Genomic DNA, 17,869 nt, shown 5'->3' on the forward strand with positions numbered 1-17,869 from the left:
GTTAAAAGGGTAAAACCTATTCCTATAAAATTGGACTTATGAACAAATCGACTTAAGAACAGACCTCGTAAGTAGAGGTGTCCCTTTATACATTGTTTTGGCACACGCACGTCGCTGGCTTTTTGAGCAACCCAATGGAAAATTTCCCCGGCACGTACGTCGTTGCACGGCTTTCGACTCGGTTCAACCGAGTATAGAAAACGTACTGCAACTTGTATTTCGGGCAAAATGCGTGGGGCCATCTTAACCTCCATCCTGTCTACCGCTGATCAATTCTCATCCACTCCTCAAGGTGAGATTATCGATAAATTATAGGTTCAGGTAAAAGCTTTTTCAAAATGCTGTTTAAGATAGTTTTTTGTTTTTATACACTTAAAAATTGCTTTAAAATGTCACCAATACGTTTTCTGTTAAAAAAAGGAAAACTTTTCAAGTGTACAGGGAAACGAAACGACATGTCTCGGACCGTGTTCGCGAACACAAGGCAGATTTGAAACACGCCACATTCAATACCTTTGCCATGGCTGATCATTGCTTTAACGCGGTGGGTTCACACGATATTGTTTTTTCTGAGACCAAGGTACTCTGCAATCCTTCGGGCTACCATCAAAGATTTGTCCATGAAGCCATCGAGATTTATAAACACAGACACAATTTCAACCGAGAAGATGGGTACAAACTGAGCAATAATTGGAAGGATGTTATTAAATGTTATTATTAGTAAAGTCATAACTTGCTGTGATGTTTTCATCCTTCCTGCTGTTGCTTAGCAGTTATTTCCGACTCTCTGAATTCCATCACCTTGTTAAATGTCTTTACATTAACAGACTAAGGTCTCACTAACATAGCCACCGCTGCTCCCTTTTGCCTCGATGTAACGGCAGCTCTCGCTGTTTAATAGGCTGTATGTCTCACTGGCACGGCCACCGTTATGGTGGTTCTCTTGCGTTGATACGCTGGCCTCTCACTGTGCAGCAGCCAACGCCGCAGCTCGTGTTGCCCACGATGTGGCGCTATGCCTGGTCCTCTGACACAGAGATGCTATCTTGCCATTAAACTCGTTTACATTGACATGCCAATCTCTCACTTTAACGCAGCTGCTGTGCGTGCGCACGGCGACGGGACTCCTTTCCATCTCTGACCCCTCCTACTTGCCCTTGGGTGACACCCACCTCAAGCCTCTATATAACCTCTTGTTGCAGCAGCCCTTTCTTGTGCAGCAGTTCTACTGCTGTATCTTTCCACCTGATGACGATTGCTTGTGTTGCGATCGAAACGTCGCGATTTATTATTTATTTTTCTACCTACATGACTTTATCGAAAGAACCAAAGAGTGGATTCCTGCAGTCACGAAAACTTCTAATCAAGATTGTACAGGGCAGCTTCGAAAATGCTCACAAGTGTTTGACAAGTATAAATGAGTACATTGTGTTGTACAGTATAGTACAGATACTGTACATGTACAGTACGCATTTTGGTTGCAAGGTATGAAACAACGTTTCCTTAAGTTACGCTCCCTATTCCGAAATTATTCCATTGTTTCTTATAGGAGAAATCGCCCCGCTTTGCATCGCATATGCAACGTTTACGGCTTTATGGTCCCTAACCCCCCCCCCCCTACCATTTCCCATTATTTTATGGGTGACAATGTCTCCGTTATACATCGTTTCGTTACAAGTATCAACTTTCCGGTCCCTAACCCTGACTTATAAAGGGGATTTCCCCGTTTGTGCTGGTGAGTGTGTGGGTGTCTGTGTGTTCGTACCTTGTATGGTAGCCAGCGTGTTGTTAGTGAGCAGAGCTGGGTTGAGCGCTCCTCCGAGCCCAGAGCTCATGCTCAAGAGAGTGCCACTGCACACGCATAGGCACACACAGAGACAAACATCCGCCCGTGTAGCATTAACAGACTGTTGGACCAAGTGCCGTTAGCGAGTAACAGCACCTATGAAGCTTGACACAGTACACAGCGAGGGAGTGGGTGGTCAACATTACGCCCCGTCACCTCTGTCTTCCCAGTGCTGATGTTTACATGCACCAGGTACTCATTTTTTAAGTTGAGTCAACCTAGGGGAGACCCAAAACCGATTCAGATAATCATCGCCGATGTTGGTCACTGTGAATCGGAGTCAAACTCTGGTTACCGGATTCGTAGGGCAGTACACTAACCGTTAAATGGAATGACCACAGACAAAGACCACCCAGTATAGCCTTAACAGACTGTTGGAGCAAGTAGTTAGTGAGCACCTATTAAGGCCGGCACATTACACGAGGGGGTGGGTGGCCAGCACCATGCCCGGCCGCCTTTGTCTCTCCAGTGGCGATGTTTACACACTGCACTAGGTACTCATTTGAGGCTGAGTCGACCTCGGGGAGGCCCAGGACTGGCTCTGATAATCGTCACTGGTGTTGGCAGTGAGCGGGAATCGAACTCGGGTGACTAGGTTCGTAGCACAGCGTGCTTCCCGCTACACTACCGCTCCCCACAATATCACAATCACACGTGTACACAGACACGGCACCGTAACACCCGGTTTGCGTAGATGCGTGCACCTCTACAGATGACGGACTTTCAATCAACACCAACATTTTAAACGTAGCGCCGCGGTGAGGAGATATTAATTACCTCGCCTGGTATGCAGGAGGTCGTGTTTTCGATCCCTACCCTGACGCCTGCTCTAAATTTGTTTGCATGTTCTCTCTGCAGTCGCGTGGATTTTTCTTCGGGTTCTCCGAGTTTTTCCCTCCACATTTTAGAATCAACATCACACGTTTAGAGCATTTGGCTACTGCTATGAATTTCCACACGATAAATAATAAGCCACTTCGTTGAGCTATCATTGGCGATAGCCTGGTAACTTCTGAAAAAGGGCTACACAGATCAGTGGGCCTTACCTTGTAATATAGAAATAGTAGTGAATGTGGATTGTATAAGGTTTGTTCAAAGTGGCACATGCATATGCACATACAGTGAGGGAAAAAAGTATTTGATCCCCTGCTGATTTTGTAAGTTTGTCCAACGACAAAGAAATTATCAGTCTATAATTTTAATGGTAGGTTTATTTGAACAGTGAGGGACAGAATAACAACAACAAAATCCAGAAAAACGCATGTCAAAAATGTTATAAATTGATTTGGATTTTAATGAGGGAAATAAGTATTTGACCCCATCTCAATCAGAAAGATTTCTGGCTCCCAGGTGTCTTTTATACAGGTAACGATATGAGATTAGGAGCACACTCTTAAAGGGAGTGCTCCTAATCTCAGCTTGTTACCTGTATAAAAGATACCTGTCCACAGAAGCAATCAATCAATCATATTCCAAACTCTCCACCATGGCCAAGACCAAAGAGCTCTCCAAGGATGTCAGGGACAAGATTGTAGACCTACACAAGGCTGGAATGGGCTACAAGACGATTGCCAAGCAGCTTGGTGAGAAGATGACAACAGTTGGTGCGATTATTCGCAAATGGAAGAAACACAAAAGAACTGTCAATCTCCCTCGGCCTGAAGCTCCATGCAAGATTTCACCTCGTGGAGTTGCAATGATCATGAGAACGGTGAGGAATCTGCCCAGAACTACATGGGAGGATTTTGTCAATGATCTCAAGGCAGCTGGGACCATAGTCACCAAGAAAAAATTGGTAACACACTATGCCGTGAAGGACTGAAATCCTGCAGCGCCCGCAAGGTCCCCCTGCTCAAGAAAGCACATATACATGCCCGTCTGAAGTTTGCCAATGAACATCTGAATGATTCAGAGGACAACTGGGTGAAAGTGTTGTGGTCAGATGAGACCAAAATGGAGCTCTTTGGCATCAACTCAACTCGCCGTGTTTGGAGGAGGAGGAATGCTATGACCCCAAGAACACCATCCCCACCGTCAAACATGGAGGTGGAAACATTCTGCTTTGGTGGTGTATTTCTGCTAAGGGGACAGGACAACTTCACCGCATCAAAGGGACGATGGACAGGGCCATGTACCGTCAAATCTTGGGTGAGAACCTCCTTCCCTCAGCCAGGGCATTGAAAATGGGTCGTGGATGGGTATTCCAGCATGACAATGACCCAAAACACACGGCCAAGGCAACAAAGGAGTGGCTCCAGAAGAAGCACATTAAGGTCCTGGAGTGGCCTAGCCAGTCTCCAGACCTTAATCCCATATAAAATCTTTGGAGGGAGCTGAAGGTTCGAGTTGCCAAACGTCAGCCTCGAAACCTTAATGACTTGGAGAAGATCTGCAAAGAGGAGTGGGACAAAATCCCTCCTGAGATGTGTGAAAACCTGGTGGCCAACTACAAGAAACGTCTGACCTCTGTGATTGCCAACAAGGGTTTTGCCACCAAGTACTAAGTCATGTTTTGCAGAGGGGTCAAATACTTATTTCCCTCATTAAAATGCAAATCAATTTATAACATTTTTGACACACGTTTTTCTGGATTTTTTTGTTGTTATTCTGTCTCTCACTGTTCAAATAAACCTACCATTAAAATTATAGACTGATCATTTCTTTGTCAGTGGGCAAACGTACAAAATTAGCAGGGGACTCGCAGGTTAAACCGCGTTGGCCCTCACGCCGCGTGACCTTTAACTTCCGCCCAACACAGCCCGGCCACTCCTTACCCCGCGAGCTGCGAAGGGCTCACCAGCCCCGCGTTTCCGGCTCCCGCCAGCATCTGCCCACCGGAAATGAGCCCCCCACCGCCACCCCCCAGCGAGCCCAGCAGTCCTCCGCCACCGCCGCCACAGACGCCACCACCACCACCGGGCCCCCCGTTGGTGCTGCTCGAGCCGCCGAGCGAAGAGAGCAGTCCCGAGCCAGAGAGCAGGCTGGCGGCCGATGTGGTGAGGTTGCAGCTGGTTGGGGTGATGACGAACGAGCAGCCGCTGCTGATCGGCACACCGCCGCTGCCGTGCGTGCCACTGCTGCTGAGCGCCGTGGACAGGAGGCTGTTAGCGAAGGTGGCCGGGGTGCTGGTCTGAGCGCCTCCTCCGCCGCCGCCGGGGCCCAGCGAGCCGTGGGTGCAGGCGTGCGCCGCCCCGCCGTGCATTGCGGGCGACGCGGAGGATGAGAACATGGCGCTGGCGGGCACCGGTGAGGAAAAGACGGTATGGGTGGAGGGCAGGAAGGACGGGGAGGGCGTGGACGCCGGCAGGATGGCGGCGCCGGAGGAGGAGGGGGTGGAAGGAGCCAGCGACAGAGCCAGCGAGTCGCTTGAAGTGGCGACGGTGCCCGCCAGTGGAGGGGAGCCCACGGAGGAGGGGGATGAGATGGCCGGGTCGGAGACGCCGCTGAGCACCGAGGCCATGTCGCTCGCTACGCACACGCACGCACAGACACGCAGAGATATACATAAAGACACGCACGCAGAGACACGCACGCAGAGACATGCAGAGAGATATAGATACACACGCAGATACATGAACAGAGATTTCCGTAGAGATAGACAGACATACGCACGCAGAGACACGCATAGAGATATACAGAGAGATGCTACTGTGCAGTTGGAGGCAGTCGCCGTTCAACAACAGCGGAGGGCAGAGGAGCAAGGCTCACAAGAACAAGTGGAGCACTGGGTGGCTAAAACGCAGTGAGTTGGCAGTGGGGAGTACAGGTGGTGCACGTGCCAGTCATCACAGTCAGTCAACCCATGGCACCTCAGTCTGCTGTGGTGATGTCACTGCCACTTCGAGGCAAATGGTTGTTGTGTGTGTAGTGTGGGGAGCAGTAGTGTAGCTGCACTACAAACGTGGCGATCCGAGTTTTATTCACACTCATGGCCAACACCAGTTACAAATAATTGAATGAGTCCTGGGCTTCCCCTAGGTCGACTCAGCCTCAAATGAGTATCTGGTGCAGTGTGTAAACATTGCCACTAGGGAGACAAAAGCTGGGCGTGGTGTTGGCCACCCACCCCTTTGTGTGCCGTGCCAGCCTTCATAGGTGCTCGCTAACAGCACTTGCCCCAACAGTCTGTTAAAGCTATACGGGGGATCTTTGTTGTGCGCGTGGAGTTTGTTCTCCCTCTGTTTTGGATGTGTTTCCACTGGCTTCTCCAATTTCCTCTCATAGCTAAACACATACACACATTGGAACTGATATTGGTTAAATATCCCCAATGCTGAAAAAAATTACCTGCAAATTACTAATTTGGGATCACACACAGCAACATTGCCCCTCCTACTGTGGTGTTGAGATGTTAACTGCCTCGCTTGGTATACAGGAGGTCGTGGGTTCGAACCAGAACCTGACGCCTGCTGTATATTTGGAGTTTGCACGTCTCTCTCCTCGTGGTCACGTGGATTTTTCTCTGGGTTCTTCGGTTTTTGCCTCTACATTTGGAAACATGCGTCTAGCACTTCTAGATGATTTATCAAAGGCTCGCTGGCAGGATGTCATGGGACAGACCCAGGTACCATGGGTTGCCTGACTGACACATGCGTATTCAGCCAATTGAGTATTTGTCTGCTACACATTTCCACATGATAAGCCACTTCGTTGAGTTAACATTTGTGGCAAGGTCGCATCTAAAAAAGGAACAAAGCCTTACCTGGTAAAAAAAAAACAGTTTACAGCTTACTCTCTGGTTCTTTCGGTAAAGTCACGTAGAAAGAAATTAAATAAAATAATAATAGAATACGACGTTTCTATTGCAAAACAAGCAACCATCATCAGGTACAAATTAATGAGCAAACAAACATAGTAAACTTGGAAATATAATGCAATACAACACAGAGAGTCGGCCAACACAACAGTCAACACCCCACCTGGTTGATTACGTTCTTTCAAAGATTGCTAAATTTGAGAGAGAGACAAAACATAGACACGGAGACACAAAGACAGACACACAAGCAGAGAGAGACTCACACAGAGACAGAGAGAGACACACACATAGGCACACAGAAAGACAACGTCTCTGTGTCGAGGCCTTAGATAGAGAGAAAGGGGCAGAGGGGGAGTTGTGTGGAATTCCTGCCCATAGGGGACGGACGAGCTGGACACTGGACTTCTACACAAACAAGCACGGAGCGTTGTGTGGAATAGCTGCCCATAGCGGCCGGAGGAGAGAATGGACTTAGAAACAAGCACGGTAGAAAGCAAATTTAGTAAAATTAGGAAGTGTAATGCAATGCAACACAGAGAGTCGGTTAGCACACAGTTAACGCATAGCCTGATTGATTACGTTCTTCCAAAGATTGCTAAATTAGATGTTAAGTGTGAAACTATGTTTGTTTTCTCATTCATTCGTACCTGATGATGGTTGCTTGTGTTGCAATCGAAACGTCGTATTCTATTATTATTTAATTTCTTTCTACGTGACTTTACCGAAAGAACCAAAGAATAATTCCTGGAGTCACGAAAGCTTCGAATCTAGTTAGTTTATAGCTAAGTTTTTAGTTTATTGGGAAAACTTGGCAACTTGGTAACTCACGAGCGAACAAGTGGAATAAAAAATATTCGCCCCCCTTCATATCCATCCCTCGATGTATTTTTCCATGAAAAGGACTCATCAGCCACGAGTCCTCCTGGGCACGCCACAACTTCGGCAGCAATGATTCAGCGAAGGCAAACTGGGGAGCAGTGTCAACAGTCAGCAGTCTCGCGGACAGCGAGGCGCGTACGAGACCAACGTCGAGACCGATGACGCGGGAGGGAGTAGGAGGGGCAAGGGGGAACGGGCGGTTGGGGGTCGCGGGGGATGGGGCGGGAGAGGGGGGGGGTTTGTTTGCGAGGGGTCACGTCAGGACGCCAAGCAGGCTCTCTTCCTTGCTCGGTGCCGTCTGAAGTTCCCCACGTCTCTCCGCGCTACCCCGTGTCTCTCCACGTCTCTCTACGCTACTCCATGTCTATCTGCGCCACTCGCGACTCCGTCACCTCGTCGGTATTGCACGCGTCGTGTTTCACTGCTGGCGCGCGGATGTACAAAGCGCCGTTCCCTCTCCTCCTTCACACCCTGGCGCCGCCCGGGCTGACTGTCATCACCCTCTTCCTGCTGTCTTCTTCCCCCTTGATGATTCCCGCTCGCAGTCCTCAAAATCCCCCCACTGCCCCCCCCCTCCCCCCACCACGTCCAGTGTGCGCGCAGTATATGTGCGCATACTCATTCCGGGTGAGCATGTGTGTTTCTGTGTATGCGTGTGTGCACATGCGCGGGCAGCGGTGATGTAGCGGTTAGCGCTTTGCTGCGCTATGAACCTGGAAACCCAAGTTTGATTCCCGATCACGGCCAACACCGGTGACAATTATCTAAATCGGTTCCGGGCCTCCGTTAGGTCGACACAGCCTCAAATGTGTACTTTGTGCGGTGTGTAAACATCGCTACCGGGGAGACAAAGGCGGTCGGGCGTGGTGTTGGTCACCCACCCCCTTGTGTGCCGTGCCGGCCTTCATTGGAGCTGCTCGCTAACAGCGCTTGCCCCAACAGTCTCAACAGTCTGCTCGTTAAGGGCTACACAAAGGGGGAGGGGGGGAAATCTTTGTATTTTTGGTTCGCAATACGTCGAGAGAGCTTTCAGCAACTTCCAATAAACCACGCCAGTGGAAGGGGGCGGGCGGCACGATTCCCACGGCCGCCATGTCGATCACGGGGGTGAGAGCGGGGTGAGGGGTGCCTGCCGGACAGACGGACGGGGCCCAGGAAACCAAGCCAGGGGGTGGGGGGGAACGGCTGGGGCAGTGACGGGGTGGCCCGGAGGTGGCACTTTCGCCGCTAGTCACAGAGGTTCGCGGTTCGAATTCCGGCAGGCCACCCTGCGTTAATACTGCGATGTGCGTGGGTAGTAGTAATGTTTGTATGTAGAACTTCTTTTGCACCGTAAATAGCCAACCGCATTAATCGGAGGCACGTATTGGTGGTGCATGCGGTGGTGCATATTGACTGTAAAATACTACGACCACTACTACCTCCCGCCGTCCGGCCGTCCGTTTCACTCGGAGTGGACATTAGAGATCACCTAACGGATTAAAATGAAAACTATTTTTTATTTGATCAGGTAAGGCCCACTGGGCTATATAACTCTTTTTCAGAAGCGACCTGGCCACAAATGTCAGCTTAACGAAGTAGCTTAGTACGTGGACATATATAACAGACAAATACTCGAAACGCATGATTCTATATGTGGAGGGGAAAAACCGGATGATCAGGAGAAAAATCCACGTGACGACAGGGAGAGATAACATGCAAACTCCAAATATACAGAACCCACGACCTCCCGCATACCTGGCGATGTAGTTAACATCTCGACAATAAAAGGAGTGTGTGTAGTGGAGTGGGAGTCACTACAGGAGTGTGTGTAGAGGAGTGGTGGTGGTCACTACAGGAGAGTGTGTAGAGGAGTGGGGGTCACTACAGGAGAGTGTGTAGTGGAGTGGGGGTCACTACAGGAGAGTGTGTAGTGGAGTGGGTCACTACAGGAGTGTGTGTAGAGGTGTGGTGGTCACTACAGGAGTGTGTGTAGAGGAGTGGGGGTCACTACAGGAGTGTGTGTAGAGGTGGTGGTCACTACAGGAGTGTGTGTAGAGGTGGTGGTCACTACAGGAGTGTGTGTAGAGGTGGTGGTCACTACAGGAGAGTGTGTGTAGAGGTGGTGGTCACTACAGGAGTGTGTGTAGTGGAGTGGTGGTCACTACAGGAGTGTGTGTAGAGGTGGGGGTCACTACAGGAGTGTGTGTAGAGGAGTGGGGGTCACTACAGGAGTGTGTGTAGAGGTGGTGGTCACTACAGGAGTGTGTGTAGTGGAGTGGTGGTCACTACAGGAGTGTGTGTAGTGGAGTGGGGGTCACTACAGGAGTGTGTGTAGTGGAGTGGGGGTCACTACAGGAGTGTGTAGAGGAGTGGTGGTCACTACAGGAGAGTGTGTAGTGGAGTGGGGGTCACTACAGGAGAGTGTGTAGAGGTGGGGGTCACTACAGGAGTGTGTGTAGAGGAGTGGGGGTCACTACAGGAGTGTGTGTAGAGGTGGGGATCGCTACAGGAGAGTGTGTAGAGGAGTGGGAGTCACTACAGGAGAGAGTGTAGTGGAGTGGGAGTCACTACAGGAGAGTGTGTAGAGGAGTGGGGGTCACTACAGGAGAGTGTGTAGAGGAGTGGGGGTCACTACAGGAGTGTGTGTAGAGGAGTGGTGGTCACTACAGGAGTGTGTGTAGAGGAGTGGGAGTCACTACAGGAGTGTGTGTAGAGGTGGGGGTCACTACAGGAGAGTGTGTAGAGGAGTGGGGGTCACTACAGGAGAGTGTGTAGAGGAGTGGTGGTCACTACAGGAGTGTGTGTAAAGGAGTGGGTCACTACAGGAGAGTGTGTAGAGGAGTGGGAGTCACTACAGGAGTGTGTGTAGAGGTGGTGGTCACTACAGGAGAGTGTGTGTAGTGGAGTGGTGGTCACTACAGGAGAGTGTGTAGAGGTGGTGGTCACTACAGGAGAGTGTGTAGAGGTGGGGGTCACTACAGGAGTGTGTGTAGTGGAGTGGGAGTCACTACAGGAGAGTGTGTAGAGGAGTGGGAGTCACTACAGGAGTGTGTGTAGAGGTGGGGGTCACTACAGGAGAGTGTGTAGAGGTGTTGGTCACTACAGGAGAGTGTGTAGAGGAGTGGGAGTCACTACAGGAGAGTGTGTAGAGGTGGGGGTCACTACAGGAGAGTGTGTAGAGGAGTGGGTCACTACAGGAGAGTGTGTAGAGGTGTTGGTCACTACAGGAGTGTGTGTAGTGGAGTGGGAGTCACTACAGGAGTGTGTGTAGAGGAGTGGGGGTCACTACAGGAGTGTGTGTGTAGAGGAATGGGGGGGGCACTGCTTTGTCGAGGGGGGCTCACCGGAGAGCTTGAGGGTGGAGAGCGAGGGGCTGGCGGAGAGGATCACGGTCTGTGGCACGGGAGGGCTGCTTGTTACCAGACTCACGGGGCTCGTCACCTGGAGCAAGCACAGACACACAACACAAACACACCGTGTAGCCTTAAGACTGTTGGGGCAAGCGCTGATAGCGAGCAGTACCACCTATGAAGGCCGTCACGGCACACGAGGGAGTGGGTGGCCAGCACCACGACTGGCCGCCTTCGCCTCCCCAGTGGCGATGTTTACACTCCACAACCAGGTTCTCATTTAAGGCTGAGTCGACCTATGGGAGGCCGTGAGAGGGAATCAAAGTCGGGTCGCTGGGTTCGTAGTGCAGTTTGCCAACGCCACCGCTCCCCACAGACATGCACACACACACACATAAACACTTATATACACACAACACTACCTGCCATTCACCACTAAGTGGCGGTGACAACATGACAGCACGTGTGCCAGGCTAGGTGCACTTTGAGGCCACGCGAAGTGTCGAACGCCTGCTGACAGGAGGTCACGGGACAGACCCAGGTGCCATGGGTTGACCGAGATGACTGGCAGATGCACCACCTCTGCCCCCTACTGTGCCAACTTGCTGTGTTTTAGCCACGCAGCACTCCACTCATTTTTGCTAGTCGCTCCTCTGCCCTCCGCTGTTGCTGGAGAGCGATTGCTTCCAACTGCCCAGTAGCATCCTTTGCAAGCCTCTCCATAGAGGCTAATCTTGACACCGCTGGTACTGGTCATTGGCAAGTCCACATCCTCCTGGACCGCATCAGCCCATCTCTTCTCTAGCCCATGCCGCACTTGTTTAGCCCCCTCTTATATACACACACATGCAGACGCTTATACAGACACACAAAGGTCCCACGTATAGCCTTTACAGACTGTTGGGGAAAGTACTGGAAGCAAGTAGCACCTATGAAGGCCGGTACGGCACACGAGGGGGTGGGTAGCCAACACCACACCCGACCGCCTTTGTCTCCCCAGTGGTGATGTTTACACAATGCACCATGTATCATTTGAGGCGGAGTCGACCAAGGGGAGGCCCACGACCGGTTCAGATAATCGTTACCAGTGTTGGCCGTCAGTGGGAACCAAACTCGGGTCGCCGGGTTCATAAAGGCAGCGGGGTAACCGTTGCACTACTGCTCCCAATACAGACATAAAACTGCCATTCGCCACTAAGTGGCGGTGACGTCAACACCACGCTTGTGCCAGGCTAGGTGCACGTTGAGGCCACGTGAAGTGTCGAACGCCTGCTGGCAGGAGGTCACGGGGCAGACCCAGGTGCCACGAGCCGACTGAGATGACTGGCTGATGCACCACCTGTGCTCCCTACTGCGCAAACTTGCTGTGCTTTAGCCACCCGGCGCTCCGCTCGTTGTTGTGAGCGTCGCTCCTCCGCCCTCCGTTGGGCGACTGCCTCCAACTGCCCAGTAGCGTCCTTCACGAGCCTCCTCCACAGAGGCCGATCTTGACACCGCTGGTACCAGTTATCGGCAAGTCCACTCAGCTCCACATCCTCCTGTACCACATCACTCCATTTCTTCTCTAGCCCGTGCCGCGCCCGTTTAGCCCCATCGCTAAACGGCATGGCTGGGCATGCGGGCTACATGACCCAGCCAAAGCAGCCTTGCCTGCTGGAGGAGCTCACTGGTGGGACTTTGTCCAGATCTTTCAAGGATTTGTGAGCTCCTCACACAATCCAGCCTGGTTAAACCCAGGATGGATCGTAGGCAGGCCAGCCTAAATGTTTCGAACCGGCAAAGATGTTCCATTAGGGGGGTCCACGGGAGGGAATGACCATGGCCGAGAAGACCTGAAGCTTCGTGCGGCGTGACAGACCAGGTAGCTTCCACACAGCGTTACACAACCGATAAAAAGATAATGCTGCTCGACTGATTCGGAGTGAGACCTCTGCTGTTAAACTGGAGCCGGTCATAAGCACACTGCCCAGGTATGGAAAACTCTCCACATCTGCCCTATCACCAATTGGGAGTTGTGGGGGTGGAGTGTCCGATGGTACAAAATACCCAGGCAGGTGCTTAGTTTTGGTGAGGCTGATGGTAAGGCCCCACCTCTTAGTGGCAAGCTCCAGGTTCAGCAGCAGTGCCTCCAATTCCTTCTCTGAGTGAGCAGCATTTGCCAGATCATTGGCATATGTAACATGGTTGAGCAATATGGAGCCATCCCTTGACCACACCTGGGCATCGATCAGCTTCCCATTGTATCTGTACCAGATGGAAATTCCTCCGGTACAGCTATTGAAGGCTTCACGAACTATGTGGTCAAATAGCTGTTAAATAATGTTGGAGCCAGAGGACATCCATGTCACACCCCAAGGTGAACAGGGAATGGCTCCGACTCCCGGCCACGTAGTTTTACCCGGGCCCGCTCACCATCATGAAGGTCCTTAATGATCGTGAACAGAACAGACATACGCGCACTGAGACACATACATACAAAGACAAACAAACACACACAGTTATGCACAGCGCACTCAACAAGAACAAAAGCCTTCGTCCGCACCCCGGGGCTGTGGCTGGAGAAGGAGGACATAGAGGAGGGGTTGATTCTCTTCTCCTTCTGTCTACGGTTGCAGAACCACACTCGCACCACCTCCTTCTCCAGGTTGAGGTGCTCGGAGATGAGACCGATCTCGTCCGAGGTGGGCTTCGGGTTCTGAGCACACGCACGCGTGAAAGCACGCACAGGTGAACGCACGCACAGGTGAACACACTTAAAATGACAACTAGCATAAACCATTATCATGCAAACTCTGGTCAACCTCGCAGCAGCGGCTTTTGGCTGGCCATCGAACAAAGACGGTCACCATGTCCGCGCGCTTTAAGATGTGCTTCTGGGGCTGTCTTAAATGCTCTCTTCCTTCTGATATTTGGAAGCGAGCAGAGCTATGTAAATTGAAAACTTTCTTTAGAACTGTTTTTTGTGTTAAGTTTCTTGTCCTTCCCCTGCACCTCCGATTAGCATGGTTGGCTACTAACTGTGCAAAAGAAGTTCAACATACAAACATACATCCCCGTATAGCCTTAACAAACGTTGATGGCAAGTGTTGTTAGCGAGCACCGATGAAGGCAAGCATGGCAGACAAGGGGGTTGGTGGCCAGCACCACACCCAGCCACCTTTTTCTCCCGAGTGACGATGTTTATACATCGCGCTAGTTCTCATTTAAGGCTGAATCGACCTCGGCAAGGCCCGGGACCAGTTCAAATATTCACCACTGTTATTGGTCATGAGCGGGAATCGAACTCGGGTAGCCAGGTTTGCAGCGCAGCGAGCTAGCCACTACACTACCGCTCCCCACAACAAATGCAAATCACCACTTAGTGGCGGTAACGTCACCATGGTGCTTGTGCCATGCTATATGCACTCTGAGGCTATGTGACGTGTCGAAGGCTAGTAGCTGGCAGGAGGTCACAGGAGAGACCCAAGTGCCATTGGTTGACTGCCTGAGATGACTGGCAGATGCACGACCTGTGCTCCCCCTATGCCAACTCTGTGCATTTGAGCCACCAGGCGCTCCGCTCATTGTTGTGAGCGTCGCTCCTCTGCCCTCCATCGTTGCTGGAGGGCGACTGCCTCCAACTGCCCAGTAGCATCCTTCACAAACCTCCACAGAGGCCGATCTTGACACCGCTGGTATCAGTCATCGGCAAGTCCACTCAGCTCCACATCCACATCACCCCATCTCTTCTCCAGCCCATGTGGTGCCCGTTTAGCCCCCTCTATCTGGCTGAACAAAAGTTATATTCTTAGCTCTTTCGGTAAAGTCACGTTGAAGGGAAACAATAAAATAATTGTTTCCCTCCAACTTGACTTTACCGAAAGAGCTAAGAATATGAATTACTGCAGTCACGAAAGCTTTAAATCAAAATTGAACAAAAGTTGTTTGGACATGGCTGAGCTACATGACCCAGCCAACGCAGCCTCGCCCGCCGGAGGAGCTCACCAATAGGACTGTATCCATATCTTTCAAGGATTTTGTGAGCTCCTCACAAAATCCATCCTGGTTGAACCCAGCATGGATCGTAGGCAGGCCAGCCTAAATCTTTCTAACCGGTAAAAATGTTCCATTAGGGTGTCCACGTTCTGCAAGAATAGAGAAGGGAGGGAATGACCGTGGCCAAGACCCGAAGCTTCATGTGGAGTGATTGACCAGGTAGCTTCCACTCAGCGTTACACAGCCAATCAGAATGCTGCTCGACTGATTCGAAATGAGACCTCTGCTGTCAAATCGGAACTGGTCAGAATTACACTGCTCAGGTGAACACAAATACAAACATCCCACGTATGGCCTTCATAAACTGTTGGGGCAGGTGCTTTTAGCGAACACCTAATATGTCGGCATGGCACACGAGGGGGTGGGTGGTCACCACCACACCCGGCCGCCTTTGTCTCCCCAGTGACGATGTTTAAACACCACACCAGATACTCATTTGAGGCTGAGTCGACCTTGGGGAGCACCAGGACCGGTTCAAACAATCGCCACTGGTGTTGGCCGTGAACGGGATTCGAACTCGGGTCGCCGGGTTTGAAGCGCAGCACGCTAACTACTGCACTACCGCTCCCCATAGGTGAACACACACACACACGTGCGTACAAGACGCGCGTACAAGACGCGCGTACAAGACACACGTACACATGCGCACCTCGAGGAAGCTCTTCTCCAGCGCCCCGCGGATGTTGTTCTCGATGCTCGTCCTCTTCTTGCGGCGGCGTCCCCCGGCCCCCCCTCCCTGGCCCCCATCGTAGCCCCCCGAGGGACTCGACACAGCGGGGTCGCACGACATGTTCTCTGCACACACACATACACGTCACACACACACACACACGACACACCATCACACACGACTCACCATCACATATGTCACACACATACAAGTTACAAATACACGTCACACCCACACACCCACACACGTCACACACACACAACACACGTCACACACACGACACACGTCACGCACACGACACACGTCACGCACATACATGTTACAAACACACATCACACCCACACACATCACAGATACACATCACACATAAACATACATGCCACAAGTAGACATGTCACACACACACGTCATACGTAGACATGTCACAGACACATTACAGACACACCACACACAGGTAGATGCATCACACATACAGACACCGCACTCACATACACAGACACACCACACACACAGATACACGACAACAACCGTCATTCGCCACTAAGTGGCGGTGACGTCAACACCACGCTTGTGCCAGGCTATGTGCATGTTGAGGCCATGTGAAGTGTTGAACGTCCGTTGGCAGGAGGCCACGGGGCAGACCCAGGTGACTGGCTGATTGCCCACCTGTGCTCCCGACTGTGCAAACTTGCTGTGCTTTAGCCACCCGGCGCGCCACTCGTTGTTGTGAACGTCGCTCCTCCGCCCTCCGTTGGGCGACTGCCTCCAACTGCCCAATAGCGTCCTTCACAAGCCTCCTCCACAGAGGCCGATCTTGACACCGCTGGTACAAGTCATCGGCAAGTCCACTCAGCTCCACATCCTCCTGTACCACGTCACTCCATCTCTTTTCTAGCCCGTGCCGCGCCCGTTTAGCCCCCTCTATCCGGCCGAACAAAAGCTGTTTAGGCATGTGGTGACTGGGCATGCGGGCTACATGACCCAGCCAACGCAGCCTTACCTGCCGGAGGAGCTCAGCGATGAGACTTTGCCCAGATCTTTCAAGAATTTGTGAGCTCCTCACACAATCCAGCCTGTTTAAACCCAGGATGGATCGTAGGCAGGCCAGCCTAAATGTTTCCAATCTGTGAAGATGCTCCATTAGGGGGGGTCCACGTTTCGCAAGTATAGAGAAGGGATGGAATGATCATGGCCGAGAAGACTTGAAGCTTCATGCGGAGCGACAGACCAGGTAGCTTCCACACAGTGTTACGCAACCGATGAAAAGATAATGGCGCTTGACTGATTCTGAGTGAGACCTCTGCTGTCAAACTGGAGCCAGTCATGAGCACACTGCCCAGGTATGGGAAACTCTCCACTCTTTCCACAACTGCCCCATCACCGATTGGGAGTTGTGTGGGTCGGTTTGCTCAATGGTACAAAATACCCAGGCAGGTGTTTAGTTTGGTGGGGCTGATGGTAAGGCACCACCTCTTAGTGGCACGCTCTAGGTTCAGCAGCAGCGCCTCCAACTCCTCCTCTGAGTGAGCGGCAATTACCAGATCATCGGCATACATAACATCGTTGACCAATAGGACCACATGGTCGAAAAAAATGTGAAATAATGTGGGAGCCAGAGGACATCCCTGTCGCACCCCAAGGTGAACAGGGAATGACTCCGACTCCCGGCCACGTAGTTTTACCCGGGCCCGCTCACCATCATGAAGGTCCTTAATGATCATGAGCAGAGGGTCAGGGACTCCGAAAGCACGAAGAACAACCCAGAGCCCAGGCATACTGATGGTATCATAGGCCTTGACAAAGTCAATAAAGCAGAGATGTAGGTCTTGTTGGAATTCCCTACACCTCTGCTGTAGCAAACGGACAGAAAATATGGCATCTGTGCAGGACCGCCCTTTCCTGAAACCACATTGGGGCTCCGCAAGCCTCTCCTCAGCGTGCTTGGCAAGGCGATGTTGAATAATCCTTGCCAGGACCTTTCCCGGCACACTGAGGAGTGAGATGCCCCTGTAGTTGTTACAGTCCGTGCGGTCCCCCTTCTTAAAGAGGGGGACCACAAGGGCATTATTCCAATCCTGCAGAACCCGTCCAGTGGTCCAGACTGTTGTTATGATGTCATGTAGGGCAGCCTGTGCACAAACGCCACCCTCCCTCAGCATTTCGCTTGGGAGATCATCTCTGCCCAGTGCCTTTCCTGGTCTCAAGACTCTGGATCGCCTTTAGTACTTCCTCAACAGATGGTACCTCAGCCAGCCACTCACAGGGGGTGACTTCTTCAAATATTTGAAGCACCGCAGCCTCAGGAGGGTCATCCCCACTTTGTCCCACGATGTTTTCCATGTCGAGGGATT

General features: G+C 51.6%; 1 protein-coding gene across 8 annotated transcripts in view; it reads right to left on the reverse strand.

The window, feature by feature from the left end:
* The window catches only part of LOC116955831 (POU domain, class 2, transcription factor 1), a 117,647-nt gene that overhangs the window by 7,569 nt on the left and 92,209 nt on the right, over positions 1–17,869 (reverse strand). For all 8 annotated transcript variants that reach the window (XM_032977148.2, XM_032977152.2, XM_032977154.2 and 5 more), the window contains 5 exons: positions 15,498–15,643; positions 13,356–13,508; positions 10,808–10,904; positions 4,621–5,314; positions 1,766–1,851 (listed from right to left, as the gene is read on the reverse strand). In XM_032977148.2, coding sequence (XP_032833039.1) covers positions 1,766–1,851; positions 4,621–5,314; positions 10,808–10,904; positions 13,356–13,508; positions 15,498–15,643 — 1,176 coding nt within the window. The remainder of the gene's footprint in view (positions 1–1,765; positions 1,852–4,620; positions 5,315–10,807; positions 10,905–13,355; positions 13,509–15,497; positions 15,644–17,869) is intronic.

Source organism: Petromyzon marinus, chromosome 62 (assembly GCF_048934315.1).
Source record: "Petromyzon marinus isolate PM22_M1 ecotype Great Lakes invasive population chromosome 62, UKy_Petmar_22M1.pri1.0, whole genome shotgun sequence".
Lineage (NCBI taxonomy): Eukaryota > Metazoa > Chordata > Hyperoartia > Petromyzontiformes > Petromyzontidae > Petromyzon > Petromyzon marinus.